Source organism: Rhinatrema bivittatum, chromosome 3, assembly GCF_901001135.1.
Source record: "Rhinatrema bivittatum chromosome 3, aRhiBiv1.1, whole genome shotgun sequence".
In the NCBI taxonomy this organism is placed as follows: domain Eukaryota; kingdom Metazoa; phylum Chordata; class Amphibia; order Gymnophiona; family Rhinatrematidae; genus Rhinatrema; species Rhinatrema bivittatum.
Window position 1 is genome coordinate 181924130 of NC_042617.1, and position 24298 is coordinate 181948427.

Genomic DNA, 24298 nt, shown 5'->3' on the forward strand with positions numbered 1-24298 from the left:
AAGTTTTACGTGGACCGCAAGATTTATCATGGCCCACATTAATAAGGAGCTGTTTTACATGCATTTGCATGTTGTCACCCATTGCCCCAAATGTTTCCGAGTTACTGGTAATGCAGAATTGGTCATTACCAATAACACATGTTAATATGCATTTAATGCATGTTGAGTGCCAAATTTGGCACTTAATAAGCATTAACACACCGAACTGGCCCCAAGATACAAAGCTTGCATTTGAGAAGACAATGGTCAGTTTGCTGTTTTTTCTCTCATGGGAGATGATGTATGAAAATGCTGGAAACAAATTGGACTGAAAGGCTAGTGTAAAGATTTATTGTTAAAAGTGACAAGGTGGTAGAGGAAAAAAATGGCAGAAAAATGAAGAGCAGGGAATAGAAAAAAGAGAAGATGGAAAGAAGAAAGGCTGAGATGAAGGCAGAGAGTAGTATAGACAAAGAAACAGGGTATGGCATGGAGCAATATGGAAAAGAGATGTAGAAGATATAGAAGACAAACCAAGAAATGCAAAAAGAGGAAAAATAGAACAGCTAGATGTTGATCAAAATTTGAGACCTTACAACTAAAGATTTCATGACATATATATAATTTTTTACTTAAAAGTCTTCCAAAGACTTGACTAAAATAAAATTAAGAGGGGATATAATGTTGCTCTTTAGGGTCCAAGAGGAAGGTGACCAGGCGAGTGAGGAAAGAGAAAGCCAGGCCGCACAGTTTTACCGCCATAGCGCCACGGGAAAAGGTGTTTATTTATTTATTTTATTTTAAATCTTTTCTATACCGTCATTAGTTATTTCCCGTTGTGCTGCCAGCCATAATGTAGAAAACATTATACTGGCATATCGCAGTTTGATGAATGACCCAGAAAGCTAGGAATAATTATATTGTCTAATAAAATATACATTCCTCCTGGCTATTGTTATTGTTATTTGTTTTGATTTTTTAATATGTTTATATCCTTTGTGTGTAGATGGGAGACAGTGGAAGAGACAAGCATTACTTTAAAAGAGGAGGAGGATCACAAGTATTTCAGATCTTTAGCTTCTCCCAAGGTATCCTATCCTATTTTCTGGTTATTTTCCCATTTAGACTTCAGCACTAAAATCTAGATTTAGTATCTCAAGAAACTGGCTAAAATTAGAACCCTTTAGAACAGTATGGGGCGGATTTTAAAAGGGTTACGCGCGTAATATACTCCCATAACCCTTTTAAAAGCCTCCTGCACATGCCAAGCCTATTTTGCATAGGCTCGGCGACGTGCGCAAGCCCCGGGACGCGCGTATGTCCTGGGGCTTGAAAAAATGGGTGAGAAGTGGGCGGGGCGGGGGCAGGGCCGGAGCCTCCAGGCACAGCGGCCATTTGCCGCTGTGCCCGGGATCGCGGGCCAGTCGTCACCGGCGCACGCAACCTACGCCTGCCCAGAGGCAGGTGCAACTTAAAAATTAAAGGTAAGGGGGGGTTTTTAGGTAGGGCTGGGGGGGGCGGGTTAGGTAGGGGAAGGTGGTGGGAGGGAACGGAGGAAGGCTGCGTGGCTCAGCGCGCGCAAGTTGCACAATTGTGCACCCCCCCTTGCGCACGCCAACCCTGGATTTTATAACATGCGGCTGCGCGCGCATGTTATAAAATCAGGCATAGATTTTAAAATCTGGCCCTATGCATTTGAGATTCCTAACAGAGCTAGATTTGGATTTTTAGGAACAGAGGGTTTTATGGAGGAAGATAAATCAGAGAGAGGTTAACTTTTGATATTGACTTGTGTTACAGGTAAAGAGAATCCATTTGGAAAGTTTCACGTCTGGAGATAGAGAGAGTGGTGCTGTTTTCAGGGCTCTTCCAATATACAAGGTAAATATAACTGTATCTGGGTTAATATCATTTCATATGCCAGGAAAATACAGCAAGTATTGAAGCTAAAACTGTAGGAACTGAAAGACGAAAAGATGGAGAGGCCAAAGCTGCTAAATTCATTGTTCTTTAAATCTTAATGTTACTAAGTCACTGAGGAGGGATAGCAAAGATTAGCACCCCCATGTCCACAGCGACATGGGCACATACATACAGAGCTCCAGTCAGTGGATGCACATGTACCCATCACCCCTGCTCAGTCAGCACAGCAGCAATGTGTGATCCATGTCCCTCACACAGCAGCATGCATTGTCTGCACCCCTATACTAGGGGTGTGCAACCCAAAATTTCTTTTTGGGTTTTTTTTTATTTAATGTTGTTTTGTTTTAGTGCACATTAAAAAAAAATTGTGCTCAGTAATCAAAATGAAACAAATAAAAGCACATCTCTGCCCTATGCTAGTAACACCTAACATAACACTACATCTAGACACACTCCTACTGGCAATACAACAAACCCAACCCCTCCTATACCAGCAACACCTCCTAGTGTCCCCAGCACATCCATTTACCCATTCCTTGCCTGCAGTCTTTTACCCTCACCAGTGCAAAAGAAAATTGGTTCTTACCTGATAATTTTCGTTCCTGTAGTACCACGAATCAGTCCAGACTCCTGGGTTTTGCCCCCCATCTAGCAGATAGAGACAGAAGTTTATCAAACAAAACTCCGCCTTATATAGGATGGTGCCACCTACAGTCTGGCAGTATTACTTAATGTCAAAGCAGCCCAAAATAGATAAACACCCCCCTGAACTATATAGAGTACTCTAACAACCGCAGACTGGCTCATCAATCCCCATACAGAACCTGTGCTCAATCAAGAAACAAACAAATCAACAGAGCTGACTAGAAAGAACACTAGCAGTGCGGACTCTCCTTTCCCTTCAAGGACAAATGGGTGGGACTCTGGACTGATCTGTGGTACTACAGGAACGAAAATTATCAGGTAAGAACCAATTTTCTTTTCCCTGTACGTACCCAGATCAGTCCAGACTCCTGGGATGTACCAGAGCTAACCTTACTTGGGATGGGATCCGGAGAGGCCCGCTCTGAGCACCCCTTCTCCAAATCCACCAGGCCCCGGAATCCTAATATCCAACCGATAATGCCTGGCGAAAGTATGCAAGGACTTCCACGTAGCCGCCCTGCAAATTTCTTCTGGGAAAATCTGCTGACATTCAGCCCAGGATGCGGCCTGTGAACGAGTCGAATGCGCCCGAATACCCAAAGGAAGGGACTTCCCTGTCAACAAATAGGCAGAATTTATGGTCTCCTTTAGCTACCGAGCTATAGTAGTCTTTGAAGCTAATTACCCTTCCTGGGACTATTCCAGAGAACAAACAAGTGATCGGAAACTCGGAATCCATTGGTAACCTCTAGGTATCGCAACAATGCCCTACGAACATCCAGCTTTTTCAATTCCTTATGAAAAGGGTCCGACCTATCCAGGTCTGAAAAAGCCAGCAATTCTACTGATTGATTCAAGTGGAAAGACGATACCACCTTAGGTAGGAAGGAGGGCACCGTGCGCAGAGACACCCCTGAATCCGAGATTCTTAGAAACGGCTCTCTACACGATAGAGCCTGAAGTTCCGATAGGTGGCTCGCTGACGCAATAGCCACCAAAAACACCACCTTCAAGGTAAGATCCTTCAACGTCGCTCTGTGTAATGGTTCAAAAGGTGCCCCGCACAAAACCTTCAGAACCAAATTCAGATTCCAGGAGGGACAAGGCTGTCTCACTGGCGGACGCAAATGCTTTGCCCCTCACAGAAAATGAGAGACATGAGGATGATTTGCCAAGGACACACCTTGAATGGTGCCATGTAAAGAATCGAGCGCTGCCATCTGCACACACAAAGAACTACACGATAAGCCCTTTGACAAACCATCCTGAAGAAAACTCAAGATTTCCAGTACGGATACCCGAGTGGGAACAACCTCCCTGTCGAGACACCAGGCCTCAAAGACCTTCCAAACGCACACGTACGAAATGGAAGTAGAAACCTTACGAGATTGCAAAAGGGTAGTTACCACAGCATCGGAGTAGACCTGGGAACTCAGCCATTTCCTCTCAAAAGCCATGGCGCTAGACAAAAGGGCTCAACCTGGTCGAAAAAGACGGGCGCCTGATGAAGCAGATTCGGCATGTCTGGGAACCGTAAAGGAGTCGCTATGGCTAGGTTCACCAGATCTGCAAACCAAGGACGTCACGGCCACTCGGGAGCTATCAGAACTACCTCCGACAGATGCAGCTCTATTCTGCGAAGAATTCGGCCGATGAGAGGCCAAGGCGGAAACACATAAAGCAGAACATCTGTCGGCCATGGAAGAACCAGCGCGTCCAAGCCCTCTGCTCCTGTGTTCCTGCGACGAGCAAAGAAGAGAGGAGCCTTCACATTCTGGAACGTTGCCATGAGATACATCGTGGGCGTGTCCCACTGGGCGCAAATGATCTGAAAGGCTTCGTCTGCTAACACCCATTTGCCCGGGTCTAGATGATGGCGACTGAGGAAGTCCGCCTGGACATTCTCTACTCCGGCAATGTGAGAAGCCGCTATGCAGGCCAACTGCTGTTCCGCCCATGAAATCAAGAGACGAGCTTCCATTGCCACTGGTTGACTCTTGGTTCCACCCTGACGATTGATATAGACCACCGTGGTTGCATTGTCGGATAACACTCTGACTGATTTGCCCCGGAGAAGCGGAAGGAACGCCTGCAAAGCCAATCTCACTGCTCTGGTCTCCAGATGATTGATGGACCAGCAAGCTTCCTCCTGGGACCACTGCCCCTGCACCGACTTCTGCAGACATACCGTCTCCCCAATCGGATAAGCTGGCATCCGTAGTGACTACCGTCCAGGTCGGGACCACCAAAGGAACTCCTGGTCACAGGTTGACCGGGGATAACCACCAATCCAGACTGCACCGAGCCGACTCCGGAAGGGGCAAAGGGAGATAAAACTGCTCCGAGACCGGATTCCATCGGGAAAGCAATGCGGACTGTAAGGGCCGCATATGAGCGAAAGCCCAGGGAACCAATTCCAACGTCGAAGTCATGGAACCTAGCACCTGCAGATAATCCCAAACCGTCGGGACTGGCTTGGATAACAAGGCTCGAACCTGACCTTGAAGCTTTAACATATGTTCCTCTGTGAGGGACACTGTCCTCTCTCAGGTATCGAACAAAGCTCCCAAAAACCTGGGAAGGTACCAGTCGGCTCTTGGATTCATTGACTATCCAACCCAGTGATCTAAACAACTGGAGAACTCGCTGTATCGCCTCCTGGCAGAGCAATGCCGGCTTTGTGCGAATCAGCCAATCGTCCAGGTACGGATGGACCAAAAATCCTTCCCAGTGTAACTGAGCTGCCACCACCACCATGATCTTGGTGAACGTCCTGGGAGTGGTGGCAAGCCCAAAGGGTAGAGCCTGAAACTGATAATGCCGACCCAGCACCACGAATCTGAGAAACTGCTGGTGATCGGGACGTATCCCGATGTGTAGATATGCTTCCATGAGATCCAGAGATGCCAGAAATTCCCCCTGATGCACCGACGCAATAACGGACCACAACATCTCCATGTGGAACCGAGGGATCCAGAGACATCTGTTGACTCTTTTCAAATCGAGAATGGGTCGGAAGGTTCCTTCTTTCTTTGGTACCACGAAATAAATGGATTACTGACCCCTCCGAAGCTCCCATTGAGGAACCGGAACAATGGCGCCGAGGTTGAGTAGCCGTTGCACTGTGTCCTTTATTGCTCGGCGTTTGGTCACAATACCGCAGGGCAAGACCAGAAACTGCTGGCGAAGTTGGTGTGCAAAATCTAACGCGTAGCCGTGTCTTATCACAGTAAGGACCCACTGATCCGAATTGATCTTGGCCCATTCTTCGTAAAATAGGGATAGCCTGCCTCCCACCATTGGCACCGAGGAATGGACCGGCTGTACATCATTGTGAGGAGTTTCCACCTGCGTAGTCTGGGTGACACCAGGTCTACCAAAACGTCGCCCACGAAAGGACTACGCTTGCTGCCTGCTGGCGTTATGCCGGAAGGAAGAGGCGGATCCTCTGGAAGTCTGAGGCCTCCGACCTCTACGGAAACGAGATCGAGAAGCAAAGGACCCCCTGGACCGCGGCCTATCCTCTGGTAAGCGATGCATCTTATTCTCGCCTAAAGACTGAATCAGGTCCTCCAGCTCTTTGCCAAAAAGCAGCTTGCCTTTAAAAGGTAAAGAACCCAGCTGAGATTTTGAAGAAACATCTGCTGCCCAGTGACGGAGCCACAACAAACGCCGTGCTGACACCATAGATCTGGTCGAGGTGCGAAGCAGATCATGAAAGCATCCACACTGTAGGCAATCACAGCCTCAAGCCTGCCCGCCTGAAGCGCTTCTTCCTGCAAAAGCGACTCGTTGGCTAGCAGTTGTTGCACTCAACGGAGACCCGCACCTAAGGAAAAATTACTGCAGATAGCCGCACGGACTCACAGTGCAGATACTTAAAAAATCTTCTTAAGTTGGACCTCCAATATGTGATCCTGCAAATCCTTAAGGGCTGTTCCCCCCGTAACCGGGATAGTAGTCTTTTTCGTGACTGCCGCTACTGCTGCATCCACCTTAGGAACTCTTAATAATTCCAAGGCGTCCTCCGGCAGGGGGTAAAGCTTGTCCATTGCATTCGCTACCTTAAGACCTAATTCCGGAGTATCCCATTCCTTGAAAACTAAGTCTGTAGCAGAAAAATGGAAAGGAAAAGCTGTAGGGGGACCCCTCAGGCCTAGGACTACCGGATCTGTAGCCCCTAACCTGGATTCTTCCTGGGGGAGCTGGATCCCCAGTTCCCCCAGGATAGCAGGAATCAGCGGACCCAGCTCGTCTTTCCTGAAAAAACAAACAACCTTCGGGTCATCGCCGTCCGCCCCATGGGATCCCTGGAGACCCCCCTGCTGGGGGTTTGACTCCCTCTCAACCCCCCTCGGAGGCTGAGAGTGCAAGTCTAGGTCGTCCTGGCCATCTGTGTCCAAAGAAGTAGATTCCGGATCCCTGATCAGAGGACGTAAGCCCAAAGGACGTGGTCCCCCCGGTGGACCCGGCTCCTGAGCTGGCTTGGCGCGCTTGCGGACCCCTGAGAGGGAGTCCTGAGTATGACCCCTCTTTTTACCAGCCCTCTGGGCTTTCAAGGCCTTCTGCATAAGCACACGAAGTCAGAAGAAAAAGAGGAATCTGAGGATAAATCATCCCCATCCACATTGGGGTCCTCATCAATAGGGAATTCAGACTCGGCAGGTTTGTCCCCCTCGGGGACCTTGCGCTGCGGTGACAAGTGAGGGGGGAGGGTCTTCCTTCCCCCTCGCAGGTTGCTCTGCTGAGACCGTCGGAACAATCGGCGGCAAAATGGTGCCCGCCGTCTGAGGCGCCGAGTCGAGTGTACCCAAAATGGCGCCCGTTCCCACACATCGAGGGAATGGGATGGAGGACGGAGGCTGTAGGTCCCCGAACGCACCGTCACCGTTTGGACCCAAAGGAAGACCCAACCTCGGGTCATGGAGGCTCCCTCTCCCCCCGGGAGGCAATCCGCGCAGACCCCGTCGTGCGGCGCCGCAGGCCCTACATGCGGCTCAGCGCGGCATGCTGCCACTCACTAACAGCCTGAGCCCTATGAAAACAGCGAAACACCACGAAAATGGAGTGCTGCGAGCCCCCCCAACCCAAACGAAGAGAAGGGAGAGTCAAGCCCCGCCAAGAAAAGGAATTTGAAATCAGAGTTGTTGGTTTTGTTTTTTGGTTTGTTTTTTTTTTTAAATACCTGAACAAACCTCCGGGTCCTGGATCAAACTGGGGGAGTGAGCCGGGCTCCCCGGTATCACCCCCAGTGACCTCCACAAGCTGGCAAACCGGTGTAATAACCCCCAGTACCTCAGCTGACTCTGAAACCAGGGGGGGAAATGGTCCCCTCAGAACCTCACCACCCCCTGGGAGGTGTAAATCGTGACCTGCAGGCACACTCTGCGGTCTGAAGAACTCCCTAAGTCTCTTATCTTCTTTTTTTTTTTTAAGTAACCTAACTACCCTGTCACCAAACAACCAGCTAGGCCCTAGCACAGACTGTAGGTTTTGCACCTCCTCCACCTACTGGAGACAGAAGAATACTGCCAGACTGTAGGTGGCACCATCTTATATAAGGCGGAGTTTTGTTTGATAAACTTCTGTCTCGATCTGCTAGAGGAGGGGGGGGGCAAAACCCAGGAGTCTGGACTGATCAGGGTACGTACAGGGAACATAACTTACTGCCCTCCAAGACCATTAAATCTTTCTCTGTCTCTCCTCTGAGCTGAACACCACTCTTCCCTTCCCCTAAGCACAATAACCCTTGTATTCTGACAGAAGCAACTCCTTTTTCATGCTCACCTTCTGACTTTTGTGGGACGGAAGCCCTGGAAGCAAGCTGATAGGGCAGGGAGTGTGGGGAGTCAGAACTCTTCCCTCCCACCTTCCATAGTATAGGAGGGGTATACTGCAACCTGGGAAGGAATCTGCCCAGCCCAACATAGTCAATTCTCTATGAGGAAAGAAGGCTTCCGCTGGGTCACGTTAGAGCTCTCTTCTACCAAGGCAAGAGCCCAGCCCAAGGGATTTTCTCCTTTTTTTCCTGGAGGGAGGGTGCACGTATTCCCTTTGAGAATCCTTCACTAGGCCAATGCATACATCTGTTCCTTAAAAGAGGTGGTGAAAAGAGTGCATTTGAGCTGAAAAATCCCTTCCTCACCAGACTTGATAAAGAAGTATTCCTTCCTGGCTAAGAGAAGAAAGGGATTTATTTTTATCAATCTGAAGAGATGCGATCCAGTCTACCAGAGTGATTTGCATTTCACATGCTTTGTGATCTTGAAGATCTTCATCACATTGGATCACAAACATCTGATCTCCCTCATCTTAAAGAGGTTTAGATGTTTTTTTAATCCTCATGCCAGTCTGTACTGCTTAACATCAACTATTAACATAAGAACATAAGATATGCCATACTGGGTCAGACCAAAAGTCCATCAAGCCCAATATCCTGTTTCCAACAGTGGCCAATCCAGGATGTACCTTGCAGTATGTCAAAAGGTTGATAGATTTAATGTTGCTTATCCCAGGGATAAGCAGTAGATTTCCCAAAGTCCACCTTAATTATGGGGCAAAGTACACCAGATTTCAGCATGCACTGTCTACCACCACACATCTCAATTATGCACATCCTACAATTCACACTATATCCCCTTCCTTGGACAGGTTTTTACTACTAGTAATAATAATATTTCCAATTTTAGATCACGGACGTTTACAACATGTTTTCAGTTAAATAAGTCCCTGCTTAAAGAGCTTACAACTAAAGTCTGCCATCATTACTACTTTCCTTTACTTTTAATTGAACTTACAGGCTGCTGCAAGGTTTCTAGGAGGCTTCACATTTTGCCAGCAAACCCTTCCTTCTCCCATGAGTCTCAGCCTCTTCGACTAGCATCACTTTCTTGCAGACAAGATTTCCACTTCCCATCAGTTTTCACATTCCCCTATCCCCCTTTTACTGGTAACTCCTCCTGCATGTGGTCATCTTCTCTGCCACATTTTACAGCCCTACATCAGTTTGTGTTTGGGTCTAACTGCGAGGACCGAGTGCCACCATGCTCACAGTCCTATTGGATCTATAGCCTCACCTCTTCTACCTCCTGAGTGAGCTTCCAAAAAAGAGTAATAGGAGATGAGGGCCATGATGCTTCAGGGAGTTAGTGTGGACAGTGGTGGCTTACAGTCTCCACAATTACACCCTTATACAGCCTGATGCAAAGGTCGCCCGCCACAGCTGGGAAAGACTGGGAGAGGGAATGCCAGCAAGGAGAGGGGAGCACAAAGCAGATAGCTCTGAAATTGGTGCTATTTTTCTGTGTGCATTTTTGTGAGCGCACATGACAAAACCGAGCGGCCTCACAGGATATAATAAAAGGAAGGGTATGCAAATGAGATATGCACAGAAAATTCATGCAAAGCAAATACATGTGCTCAAGGGCCTATATAGAGACCTGCGCAGAAACCCACCTTAAAATTATCGGAGTGCGGAGACCTGCAAGTGATTCTCGGGGCAAACGCCTTCCCCTTTCATAAAACAGTGAAGAAATTAGTGGTCTGGGGATAGGGATTGAAGGTGGATATAGCAATGTCTAACCCCTTCATGATCTTACTCCGACAACGTGGGAGCTATAAAGTCTGATGCTGGTGAGCACAGGAAATGCAGCTGAGATTCTTGGCTGCTTAAGTGACATGTGCTAAATGGCCAGGCTCCAAGAAGCTTGACCAGGCCCAGAATGGCACGTCTATGTTGCGCCCGTCGGTCGCAGATGGCTGTAACCTTTGCTGCTCAGCTCATTTTGCCCAGTAGCCTCGATTCTGGCTAGGATGGCCGTCTCTGCCTCTGCACGCCGGTTGCCATCTTGGACCCTGCCTCCTTGTGCATGTCATGGCGGGAACTTCAGGAGCATTCCCCCCATATGACATCACTGCCTACGTTACTTAAGCTAACCGGACTTTCCTACCTACGAGTTAGCAAGGATTCCATCTTGCTAATCCTTACTTGTGACGCTTCGCTTCGCTGTAACGGCATTCCTGGCTGAGTGACGCAGGTACCCACTCCTCGGGGCCTTGCTGCACTCAGAGCTATCCACACCTCGAAGAGCCTCTCCTATCTGTCTCTCCTCCAGCTAAATGAGTTTTTCTGCACCGGACCTCCACTGCTGCTACTACGTATTCTCTTCTGCATTGTGAGAACAAGAGCTACTCTTCGTTACCATGTCTATTCAGCTTTGTGGGATCCTCGGGTTACCCCGCTCTGCAGACCACTACTGGATCCATGCTGTCTTGTGCCAGTTGCCAACACCTACCTCTGGCCTACCCCACGCTGCGAACCACTACCGGAGTTACATCGCACAAGCTATCAGAAACAAATACTTTCCATATTACCCCGCTCTGCGGACCACTACCGGATTTACACTGACCTGAACCAGTTACTCACATCTGCCTCCGGCCTACCCCGCACTGCGGACCACTACCAGAGCTACCACGCACAAGGTTTCAAGAAGCACGGTTTCCCTGGGTTACCCCACTGTTATAATTAGTGAGGTTCGGGTGGACCCTTGGACACTGTGACAGCTGACCACGCCCACGGGGGGACGACAGTGAGGGGCCATAGGTCAGGCTCAGCTTAGGACACACAAACACAGAGATTGATCTTTTATTAGACAATGTGGTGAAGCCAGAGGTGGCAGTGGTGAGCAGTAGAATTAGCCTGGCTGGGCTAATATCTCTCAGGCGTTGGAACAGCGACTCCTCCGGTAGCAGTGCTGTAGTGGAGAGAACTGAGAATAACGAGTACAGTGGAATATGCACAAGCCTCAGTTTGGAGAACCTCAGGAGAGGGAGAGCAGGCCCTCGAGGAGCGAGTACCTGATCCCTGAGAGGTTGAAGGTAATGTACTCACAAAGCGGTTCCACGTAGGAGATGGCACCAGGGCTGGAACAGAGGCTGGCCCTCGAGGAGCAAGTACCTGGTTTCAGGGATCAGCTCTGAGGTAAAGATAGTAGTACTGACTGGTGTTGAAGATAGCGAATCCTTCCAGGCAGAAGAGAAGGTAGGAGCAGGCAGGGAGTCAGGGAACATGGGCCCTCGAGGAGTGAGTACCGGTTTCCTGATAGCGACCTGAAAAGCAAGTAAGGCCCCCGAGGAGAGGGTACCCCGTTAGCATTAAGAGTCCAAAAGAATATTGGAGGCAGAGTAGCTGGGTACGGAGAGCAAATCCCATCCGTAAGGAATTCCCTTGCTAACCCAAAGGTTAGCAAACATTGCAGGCTTTAAATATCCGGGCAGCGTGATGTCATCACAGGGGGACGCCCCTGAAGTTCGCGCCAAGTAGGAAAGAAGAGTGAGGGCCACGCAGCGCATGGCGGGAGGCAGCGCCCAAGCCGGTCCGGGGATGCCGGAGAGGACGGCATGCAGATGCCACGGCAGCCAGGCGTCCATCCACAGCAAGGGCAGGTGCAAAGAAAGAAAGGTAGGCGGAGTGAAGCTGTCGGGAAGGGACGGTTGCAACACCCGCCCTGCGGACCACTACCAGAGAATCCATCTCAGGTCTTCTAATTCTCGGGTTTCTCTTTGCTGTATAATAAATATTCTCTGACTCTGAGTCCATCACTGCTGAGACCCCGCCTGTCATGGAGAGTCCCCACTGGGCTCCTCCCAGTGGGTGGAGTCAGCTCTCTTCACGACCCAAGGGCCCAGAAACCAAGTTAAAACATAACAGATTGCTAACTCCATGGACCCGGCTCAGCTCTCAACCTTACAGGCCATTCCTGGCCTGGCCCAATGGATTTCGGAGCAACAGAGAACTTTGGAATCGTTGACTACTGCCTTTAATCAGCTGAATACCAGACTTGAATGCTTCTTCTACTCCTGATTTGAGTGCATCACCCCCGGTGGTTACCAGGCATACTACAGTTCCTTTACCTGCCCCTACTCGTTTCTCAGGAGATAACCTGTTGTGTAGGGGCTTTCTAAACCAGTGCTGTATGCACTTCTCCTTACAACCGCTGTACTTCCCTACAGCTATTACCAAGACAATGTATATCTTGTTCTTGTTGGATGGGAAAGCCCTGGCTTGGGCTTCACCATTATGGGAGCGCAATGATCCAGTCCTGAATGACTTGCCTGGCTTTCTGACTCTCTTCAAATCTGTATTTGATGATCCTGCACGCCAGTCTGTAGCTGGTTCAGCACCCCTACACATCCAACAAGGGACTAGACCACTCCCGGACTATGTAATCAAATTTAAAACCCTGTCTTCTGAATTCCTATGGGATTTGGGTTGTTTAACAGCTATCTTCTTAGAAGGCCTCAACTCTCGTATAAAAGATGAACTTGCCGCACAAGAGTTGCCTGAAACTCTTAAGGTCTCTTATGGACCTCGCTGGAAGGATTGACTATCGTATCCGAGAGCGATCCTCTGAGGTAAAGCCTCCCAAGAAACACCCTTCCAGAGGTAATCGCCCTCGCTCCTTCCTTCAGCTCCAGTTCAGACACTACCCAATCCTGAAGAAGCGGACGAGCCCATGCAATTAGGCCAGAGCCACTTAACCACCAAGGAGAGGCGCTTTCGCAAAAAGATGGGCCTCTGCATGTATTGCAGGAAGACTGGCCTTGCAGTCCAAACTTGTCCCATCTGTCCGGGAAACATGCAGACCTAGGATCTGCCAGAGGACTCTTCCTAGGTCTGACTGCACCATCTCCTCCATTGACTTTCCTGGTTTCTATTATCTCGAGTTTGCCACACAAGCACTAGTCTATTCTGGTGCAGGTGGGAATTTTATTCTGAAAAGATTGGTAGAACAGCTACGAATTCCTACCGAACCAGTACCCACAGCGCTGCTTCTATCATCCATACACTGTGGGCCGTTGGCAGGAGACACGTCGCTTACCACACAACCCGTTTACCTACTCGCTGGGTCCCTGCATACCGAGACCATCACGTTCCTGATCCTCGAGAAAGCTATCCAACCTATAGTACTGGGTATCCCATGGTTGCAAGACCATTCTCCCCAGTTCAACTGGTCTTCTATGGAGCTATCTCAATGGGGTCTGGCTTGCCATGACAGATGCTTAAAAAAGGTAACACCATTGCCATGCTTGGCTACTTCTACTGCTCTCCCTGGTCTACCACCGCAGTATGCATCATTCCAAGATGTATTTTCTAAACAAGCAGCTGATGTGCTTCCACCACACAGACCATTCAACTGTGCAATTAACCTGAAACCGGACCCAGAGCCACCCAGAGGAAGAGTTTATCCACTCTCACTATCTGAGACTAAGGCCATGTCGGCCTACATTCAAGAAAATCTACAGAAAGGGTTCATTAGACCATCTAAGTTGCCGGCAGGCCAGATTCTATTTTATCGGCAAGAAGGATGGATCCCTTCGCCCTTGCATTGACTATAGAGATCTGAACGAAATTATCATCAAGGATCGATATCCTCTACCACTAATTTCTGAGTTGTTTGATCGGCTCCAAGGAGCAAAGATCTTCATGAAGTTAGATTTAAAGGGCGCTTACAACCTGGTTCGCATTCATCAAGGGGACGAGTGGAAAACGGCCTTTAATATTCGCAATGGTCACTTTGAGTATTTAGTGATGCCATTTGGCCTGTGTGACGCCCCAGCCATTTTTCAAAATATGATGAACGACATCCTGCGAGACTTGCTATACCAGTGTGTGGTCGTATACTTGGACGACATCCTCATCTTTTCCAGTAATGTCCAGAGCCATCAAGCTGATGTTATCAAAGTCCTGCAGAGGGTGTGAGATCATTGTCTATACGCCAAGCTCGAGAAGTATGCATTTCATCAAGAGTCTGTTCCTTTCCTGGGATACATTGTGTCCAACAAAGGCTTTCAAATGGACCCCCAGAAGATCAAAGGCATACAAGACTGGCCTCAGCTTACCAGTATTAAAGCACTCTGCCATTTCCTAGGCTTCACTAACTATTATCGCACATTCATCAAGAATTACTCGACCTTAACGGCGCCACTTACAGCCATGACAAGAAAAGGAGCCAACCCATCACAGTGGTCTCCGGAAGCCATCTCTGCCTTCCAAGCTCTTAAAGAGGCATTCCTCAAGAAACCCTGCCTACATCATCCTGACCCTCATCGGCCATTCATCATGGAGGTCGATGCCTCTGATGTCGACGTAGGGGCCATGCTCAGTCAGCACAGTGATATGCATACGCTTCATCCCTATTCATTTTTTTCAAGACGCTTTTCGCCAGCCGAGAGAAATTATGGCATCGGCGACAAAGAGTTGCTCGCCATCAAGCTTGCATTCGAGGAATGGCATCCCTGGTTAGAAGGTGCTCAACACCAGATAACAGTGTTCACTGATCACAAGAACTTGGAATATTTACATCATGCACAGAGAATTAACCATCACCAAGCTTGGTGGTCTTTATTCTTCAACCGATTCGATTTCCTGCTGATAAAAACGTCCGGGCAGATGCCCTCTCACACTCCTTCACACCTGAAGATGTCCCTGACGCACCCTGTCACATCATCAACCTGGAGAAGATAGTTCTGGCTGCTACCCATTCTGTTCCAGCGGGTAAAACAGTGGTTCCTCAAAATCTTCGGAATTAGCCGGTCATCCTGGACAGGCCCGTACGCTTGCCACCCTTCAACGCTTTTTTTGGTGGCCATCAATAAAAAAGAACGTCCAAGCATACGTTGAATCCTGCGCTACTTGCGCCAGACAAAATCCTCCTGCTGGTCGCCCTTGGGGGTCTACTACAGCCGTTACCAGTTCCAGATGAACCATGGAAGCACATCGCGACTGACTTCATTGTAGATTTGCCACCTTCAAGCGGGAACAATACTATATGGGTCATAGTGGACTGCTTCTCAAAAATGGCGCACTTTGTGGCTTTACCCAGACTACCATCTGCTCCAGAACTCGCCAAACTGTACATTCGGCATATATTCCGCCTGCATGGGATGCCTAAGCACATCGTCTCCGACAGAGGTGTTCAATTCACTGCCAAGTTCTGGAGGGCACTGTGTCATAAATTTGACATTGCATTAGACCTGACTTCAGCGTATCACCCCCAGTCTAATTGGCAAACAGAAAGAATGAATCGCACTCTCAAACAGTTTATTCATGCCTATGTCAACACTAGGCAGAGTGATTGGGCAGAACTTTTACCTTGGGCTGAATTCGGCCTGAACTGTCATCCTGCTTCTGCCACTGAATCCACTCCATTCCAGATAGTATATGGTCGTTAACCATTACCACCACTTCCTATATCTCTGACAGGTACATCACCAGCGGCTCAGGCTACAGCTGAAGAGATTCACCAACTCTGGACTCAAACTAAGAAACTTCTACACAAAGCAGGACAACGGGCTAAAAAGCAATACGATGCTCATCACAGAGCAGCACCTCAGTTTGAGCCATGAGACAAGGTTTGGCTCAGTACCAAGTACCTTCGCCTCAAATTACCTTCTGTTAGATTCGCTCCACACTACATTGGACCCTTATCTGTCCTTCGCCGCCTAGGTCCTCTGACCTATAGTCTGAAGTTACCATCATCCATGAAGATACACAGTGCTTTCCATGTTTCACTGCTGAAGCCTCTCATCCTCTTTGGATTCTCTCGCAAGACTCCATATCCACAGCCTCTGGATGCTGAAGAGGACATCGCATACAAAGTAGATGACATCTTGGATGTATGTAAGAGAGGAAAACATTGGGAGTACTAAATTTCATGGGAAGGATACGGCCCTAAAGAAAACAGCTGGGAACCTGCTGTCAGCATCCTTAACAAGGACATGTTACATCGGTTCCATTTAACTCACCCAAGGAGGCCGAAACCCCCTGGGAGGGGCCCTAAGAAGGGGGGTCCTGTTGCGCCCATTGGTCACAGATGGCTGTGACCTTTGCTGCTCACCTCATTTTGCCCTGTAGCCTCAATTCTGGCTAGGATGGCTGTCTCTGCCTCTGCACGCCGACCTCCTTGGCATTCCCGGGACAGCGAGGGCGATCTCGGTCGCCATCTTGAACCCAGAGTGACCTAGGGCACACGCACGTGCCTGCCTCCTTCTTGTGCCCGTCATGGCGGGAACCTCAGGGGCTTCCCCTCCGCATGACGTCACTGCCTACGTGTACTTAAACTAACTGGACTTTCCTACCTATGAGTTAGCAAGGATTCCATCTTGCTATTCCTTACTCGAGACACTTCGCATTGCTGTACCCGCGTTCCTGGCTGAGTGACTCAGGTACCTGGCTGAGTGACTCAGGTACCAGCTCCTCGGGGGCCTTGCTGCACTCAGGGCTATCCGCACCTCGGAGAGCCTCTCCTGTCTGTCTCTCCTTCTCCAGCTAAGTGAGTTCTTCTGCACCGGACCTCCGCAGCTGCTACTACGTATTCCCTTCTGCTTTGTGAATACAAGACCTACTCTTCGTTACCACGTCTAGTCAGCTGGGTGGGATCCCAATGTGCGGACCACTACCGGATCCACGCTGTCTTGTGCCAATTGCCAACACCTATCTCTGGCCTACACCACGTTGTGGACCACTACCAGATTTACAACGCACAAGCTATCAGAAGCAAGTACTTTCCGGGTTACCCCGCTCTGTGGACCACTACCGAATTTATGCTGTCTTGTACAGTTACTCACATCTGCCTTTGGCCTACCCTGCACTGCGGACCACTAAGCTACCACGTACAAGGTTTCAAGAAGCAAGGATTCCCTGGGTTACCCCGCCCTGCGGACCACTACCAGAGAATCCATCTCAGGTCTTCTAATTCCAGAACTAAACCCGCTCCTCGGGTTTCTCTTTGCTGTATAATAAATATTCTCTGACTCTGAGTCCATCACTGCTGAGATCCCGCCTGACATGGAGAGTCCCCACTGGGCTCCTCCCAGTGGGTGGAGTCAGCTCTCTCCATGACCCAAGGGCCCACAAACCAAGTTAAAACATATCAGTCTTCAGTCTGTTAGAGGATTTCTTAGACTGAGAATAGCCCTGGAACTCAGTCTATAGGTACGTACCATTAGTCTCCGGCGTCCCTAGTAGCGTTGTCCTCAGGCGCAATATCCGCTACCTGCAAGCCCTTCTGCAAGTAGCTTGAGTCAGAACAGCCTACTTCTCTCGGGCCCTCCACTCTTCCTCAGTAAGAAACTGCCTTCTCTCAGCCTGTACCTTCTCCAACCTCTCTCTTCTGCCACACTATAAGGCTTCTGCTGCTGTTATTCTTTGTCCTGACCCAGGCACTAAAAAGCCCACATAAAAAACCCACATTATCCATTCTCCCTGCTAGCGTGGCTTCCTGTATTGCCCATTGATAGATAATTGCCTCCTTTACATTCCATTTGCATGCACTCATGCTAAACCTGCTGCGGGTTTCTGTGCGTTTTTCTGCGCTAAACGCGTTACATACACGTGTTAGATTAGCGCAGAAAATCTCACACAAATACGTGCACAAAAACCCACGGCAGGTTTACTGCGGCTTATTACATTGGCCCAGTGGTAGCAATGGAGACCAAGGCAGCTGAAGGTGGCAGCAGAGACTTGCTGGAGCATATTTGCTATCTTTTGCAGCTTATGCTGCCTCATGGGTCATGCTGGCTTTCATAATTAAATCTATTTTTCATAAGGTGTGGCTTATAGCATACACCAAAAGTATGAGACTTACTCTTCTTACTCCTAATTTCCGCCCATAAACCTTCCAACCTCTCATTTGAGTTTGCTTCAATGTCTTCCCTGGGAAGGTGCTATAGTTCAGACCTAATACAGAGGCAGACTACTACTTTTTGATTCAATTGATCTTCTGAATAGCATGTAACCAAAATTTACTGACTAGCATGTACCAATATTTACCAAAAGCATAACTGTATTTAATATCCAATCATTGGACTGCTCCCACCAAGCCTCAGGAATTTCAATAATGTCATAATGTTATTAATTCTGACTTTGGTTTATCTGTCATGCTTCTGGTGTTTGCATACAAAATGTTTATCATTTTATTAGAAATACACATTATTCATGTGTATTTAAGTCACAAATCAGCTGTAGGTGTTGCAACCGTCGCCCTCACTCCGCCCTCTTTACCTCTGTGGTGACTCCCTCCGGGTCTGATGGACTGCTGGCTGCCGCGGCGTCTCCATGCCGTCTCCATGCCATCTCCCTCCGGCATCCCCGGACCGGCTCGACGGTGCAGATCCGCCATGTTGCTTGATGACCTAGGGCACGTGCACGCTCTGATTGAAGTATCAGCAAGGGCGCGAACCTCAGGGGCGTCCCCCTGAGATGACATCATCCGCTTCCAATATTTAAAGGTCTCTAATTCATTTTCTAACTGAGTTAGCAAGGAGAGGATTCGGATCCGGTTAGGATTCCTCCAAGCTACTCTGCCTCCTTGGACTTACCAGAGGTACCTGCTCCTCGGGGGCCTCGCTCTTTTCTTTACTTTCAGATTACAGATAGGAACTGGTACTCGCTCCTCGAGGGCCCATGTTCCTGGACACTCTGAAGATTCTCTTCTGCCTGGAAGTTATCACTACTACAATCAATTGTGAGTTACCATCGTTCTCTCAGAGCTTTCCCTGGAACCAGGTACTCGCTCCTCGAAGGCCTAAACCTTTCCAGCTCCTGAGCTCCCTTGAGACCTTACGTGAGTTTTGTCATCTAGTTCTGTTCATGAACTCTGCCTACTCACTTTCTACAGTTTCTCAACAGCTCAGCTATTCTGAATCACGGTTCCAGTACCTGAGGGACTACAGCCCTGCCGGGCATATCAGCTCACTACTGCCACCTCTGGTGGTTTCAAAAACCTGTTTAATAAAAGAACTAATGTGTGTCTGTCTCCATACTCAAGCCTAGCCAGTGATCCCTCTCGGGATATCCTCCCGGGAGAATGGTCATCTGCCACCGGCCCAGGGATCCACCCACAACTATCTCAGATTCATTACAGATTCCTACTCCTTAGCAAGACGATATCTGAGACTCTACATGATTGCTACTTCCAGCTTTCTTATCAGATTACTAACAGATTGCTAACTCCTCCTTCTTTAGGAGTCATCGATAACAGATTGCTAACTCCTCCTTCTTAGGAGCCATTATCTGATTGCTCCTCCCATCAGGCATCAGATCTATAACAGTAGGTAATAGCAATTAGCCGATATCTAGCACAGGAAAAACTATGCCAAACCAATAAAGAGAAAAAAAGAAAACGTATAAAGCACAGGCAGTGTGGGACTGCAATAAACAAAACTTAGCAAAGTATGCAAACAACATTTGTGGCCTTTCTAGGTTTAGATTAAAGTAAAACAAACTGCACAGACAGATATATTTGCAAATAAGTGCAAAAAAAAGAAGAGCCAGGGAAAACAAAAGATGGGGAAGGTGAAAACAGGTAAAGGTAAACAGTAGTAATTACAGCATATGGTAGGCTAAAGGAGCTGTTGCATTCTCCACTGTGCCTCAGTCTCTATATTGACCTCCCATTCAGTGCAAAGTGTGCCACATTTCTATCTATTTGACAATAAAGAAAAAGGAACCTATTTATTAAAGCATATTAACATTCATTAAACAGCTGTGGTTAATATGCAGGAAATATTTTCATGAGTTTCATCACATGCAAAGCAGCTCGTTACTATGAATATGGTTTAATACATATCATATTAAGCCAGAAAATTATCAGTAGCCTGAGTTAACTACATCTCAAGATGTTTAGATAACTTTTGCCAAGATCATCAGCAGGCTAATGCACCTGCCAATATCCTGGGTTAGGGCCCCTCCCGAGTGCCCTATAAGGACCCTTGAAGCCAGAAGTCATTCCCCGTACCTGTCCATTCCCATAAAGTACTCTTCATGGCTTTATTCCCGCCTTCTTCCAGTGAATAAAGGGCCCACTGAGGGCAAGCAAACTCCCATCCCCCCAAGAGTTTCTAAGAGCCTTGCTGCCCTGAGGACTATCCTCCTCCCTCCAGATATGAAGTAAGGCGCTGGCTTGCACAAGATCCCCCATATCCCTTTCCCTTGCCCCCACCAAGTTTCTTCTCCTGTCTACCCTATCTGATGATGGCAAAAGTCAGTTGGGGGTCAGGAAATCTGCTCACTCCATCCTGCCCCGTTTGTTTTGCTGAGGAAAACTATGCTGGCCGACAAAGCTTTCCTTTACTGCTGCTTTAATGGTATAAATGGAACTAGATAATAATGCTCAACTTTTAAGTGTTCCTAGACTAACACAAAAATCATTGCATGGTAAGCAAATCAGGTAAATTGTTAACTCTCCCTTTTCTTTGTTCTTTATTAAGTTTCCAAATCTACAGATAAGCTACATACCACCATCTTGTGTAGATGCATATAAAGAGCACGAACCTAGTCCCTCGGCGTCTAAAACTAAGATGCATGGTTCAAGAAGGGTAAGTTCCATCTTATAGTATCTTGTGTAAATACCCCCTTAAGGAAACATCATCTTTGCTACCTTCCCCTTGTGAGGCTGCTTTCACTTTTGGATGCATACACACATTGCATTTATAAAATTATTTTTAAAAAATTGTTTTGTACATTTTGAGCATGGGGTAAATGATGGTTACTTGCTGGCTCAGCATTTTTTATGCTGTTGAGCATTTATGCATGTGGTATTTCATTGCTATTTTGCGTGACATTGCATTAGTAAGCAGGTCAGTTTCTTGGCTCTATTAACCGTTTAAAACTCAAGTTAGCCATAAACTACTGCAATCAAGGAGGACCATTTTGTTGGCTACTTGCCAGCCTTTAGCTGACATTTTCTTCAATTAGCAGATTATTGCTGTTTTAGAGCCACCTTTGTTTTAGTACTGGTTTTGGTATGCTGGTGTTCTCCCCCTTTTTCAATGATTTCATTATTGACAGTAGAACTGCTTATGCCTTTTCTTCTGTTTTCTCCAATATAACTTATTACAAAAATTGCAAAGAATTAAAAAAAATGTCTGTTATCCCCCTTTCATCTCAGACTGCTCCATTTTCTCCTAATTGCCCTGTTCCAACACACTTCTCTATATCCATTTTGTCAGATAATATATCATGTGACAATGGACTAAATATCTTTCCAAAGCAGTCCAACAATTTTAAGGATACTAAGCTAAGGCAGGGCAGCTGTAACATAGGGTGATCAGGAAGTAGGGAGGTGTATTCATATGAAACAAAATAGGATATGTCAACATTTCCTATGGCATTTCATGTCATTTTGAAAATGGAATGAAAGAAAAACCAACAAGATTTTGCTGGTTTTACATTTCTTTCATTTTGAGAGAAAAAATAAGGAAAAATCCAAGGTCTTGGCCGAATGCTGCCAACACCTAGGCCCGAAGATGACCTGAGCCCACTTCTGAAACCATGGCCTAGATCTAAGCTCAATGCCAGGGCCTGGTCTGAACCTCAGTCCCACTGCCAAGGCCCAGGCCTGATGTCAAAGGCCAGACCGAGATCTGGTCCTGGCAGCAAGGCCTAGGCCTAGATCTGACGCCAGTGCCCAGCCTGAGACCTGATTACAGTGCCGAGGCCTTGGCCCAAACTGAGGCCCTATCCCTAGACAGATCTCCGACGGCTTCTCACTCCTTCAATTCTACAAAAAATGATGTGTCTGCTTTAAGGATGTGCTGCAGTGACATCATTACAACAAGTCCTTAAAGTGAACACATTATATTTTGCAGAATCTAAGAAAAAGAAGACATCAGAGGCCTAGTCTAGGCCTCAGCGGTTGGAACAGGTCTTGGACCAGGCCCCCAACATTGGACCTAGGCCTTGGTGACAGAATTAGGCCTCAGCATTGGGCCTAGGTGTAGGCCTTAGTGCTGGGACCAGGTCTTGAGCCAGGTTCCAGCATTGGACTGAGACCTCAAGGATGGGACTAGGCCGTGGCAAATTCCCAAAGATCTTGTAAGTGGGGCCCAGGAGGTTCCTACTCCGGCACTTCGACAGTGGGTTGGATGAGGTTTAGGGGGACCTAGGGAGACCTCGTTTCATTTTTTTTCTTTTTTTTTTTTTGTGTTTATTTCATTTCTACAAACTGCAGAAACAAAATAAATGTTAAATAAAATGTTACCTGGGGGGTGGGGGGCTCCCAAAACTGAAAGAAACTGAACCAAAATTTTTTCCCTACATATTCCTACTGTGTCATAAAAGAGACCGCCAAGTCAGTCCTGGTTTTACCCCAGTTTCATAGAGAAAATGGAAATACAAGTGCCTGGATGCAATGAAATAAAACCAGCATTGGCTTCAGCTCATCCCTTATTGCTTAGAGCTCTGTGGTTACCTTGCATCAAAAATACCTAATGACATCACAATGTGCAGTGAGATTTCACTTATAACAGTTGAGCAAATGCTAAAATAAGGATTAAAGATGATATTTTATTTTAAATTATTTTGAAAGCAAAAGCTCTTTTTAACTCCCAGAACATTCATAAGACCAATAATAAACACAGTAGAATGTATTTTCATTGGGTTTGACACTCTTCTTGGGTACTTAAAGCACTTGACTCCATACCACACAAGATACCTAGTAGAAGTGTGTAAAATGTTATTTGGGCCATTTCATTCATTACATTACTTTATTTATTTATTTATTTTTTAGAAAATTTGTTTTCGTTTGTTTCATTACTTTATGTGCGTAACTTCGGTTTTACATGGAAAAAGGTTCCGTTTGTGTGTCTGGGTAGGGGCGCGCCTGAACACCAGTGATCATCAGACAGTATGGTTTGATATTGCAAATAAGATATAGAGAAGTTGCACAAAGATTGGGAGAAAATGGGTGAGGTGCAACAACAGTGGGCCAAATTAAAAGGAGCTATTACAAAAGCAACAAATCTATATGTTAGAAAAGTAAACAAAAGTAAAAGGAAAAAGAAACTGATCTGGTCTCAAAGGAGGTGGCTAAAAATTTCAAGGCAAAAAGAACAAGAAGTATAAAGAATCCCAAAAAGAGGAACACAGGGAAGAATACCTGGTGTAAGTGAGGGAGACTAAGAAAGAAATCAGGAAAGTGAAAGGTCAAGCAGAAGAAAGGATTGCCAAAGAGGTGAAGCAAGGTGACAAAACATTTTCAGATATATCAAAAAAAGAAGAAAGGCACAAAAGGATATAATAAAATTGAAAGGTGACAAGGAGCAATGTGTAGAGAGAGACAAAAAAATGGTAGAAATATTAAACAAATACTTCCGTTTTCACTAAAGAAGGCCATAGAAAAGGACTGTTCCTGGTTGCCAAGACAATAGATGGGGGTGGGGTAGACTCAACTCTGTTTGCAGAAGAGAATATATAGGAAGAGCTAAGAAAACTGAAAGTGGACAATGCCATGGGGCCGGATGAGGTACATCCCAGAAAACTAAGGGAGCTTAGAGATGTGCTGGCGATCTGCTGATAGACCTGTTCAATAGATCCCTAGAAACAGGAGTAGTACCGCAAGATTGAAGAAGAGTGTTTGTGGGCCCACTTCACAAAAGTGGAGCAGAGAGAAGGCTGGTTAGCCTCACTTTGATGGTGAGAAACTTAATGGAGACACTGCTGAAGGAAAGGATAGTGAACTATCTGCATTCCGGTGGGTTGCTGGACCCAAGATAGCATGGACTCACCAGGGGAAGGTCCTGTTAAGCAAATCTGATTTTTTTGATTGGGTAACTAGAAAACTGGATCAAGGAAGAGCACTAGATGTGATTTACTTGGATTTCAGCAAAGCTTTTGATACAGTCCTGCATAGGAGGTTTGTGAATAAAACTAGATGCTTGAGAGTAGGCGCCAAAGTGATGGAGTGGATTA

The 24298-nt window shown here is 47.2% G+C and overlaps 1 protein-coding gene across 1 annotated transcript in view; it reads left to right on the forward strand.

Moving 5' to 3' along the window:
• Positions 1 to 24298, forward strand: part of WDR64 (WD repeat domain 64) — a 540197-nt gene that overhangs the window by 478881 nt on the left and 37018 nt on the right. Inside the window, exons 25-27 of the mRNA XM_029594015.1 lie at positions 986 to 1067; positions 1780 to 1860; positions 20818 to 20925. Of these exons, the coding sequence (XP_029449875.1) occupies positions 986 to 1067; positions 1780 to 1860; positions 20818 to 20925 (271 nt within the window). The remainder of the gene's footprint in view (positions 1 to 985; positions 1068 to 1779; positions 1861 to 20817; positions 20926 to 24298) is intronic.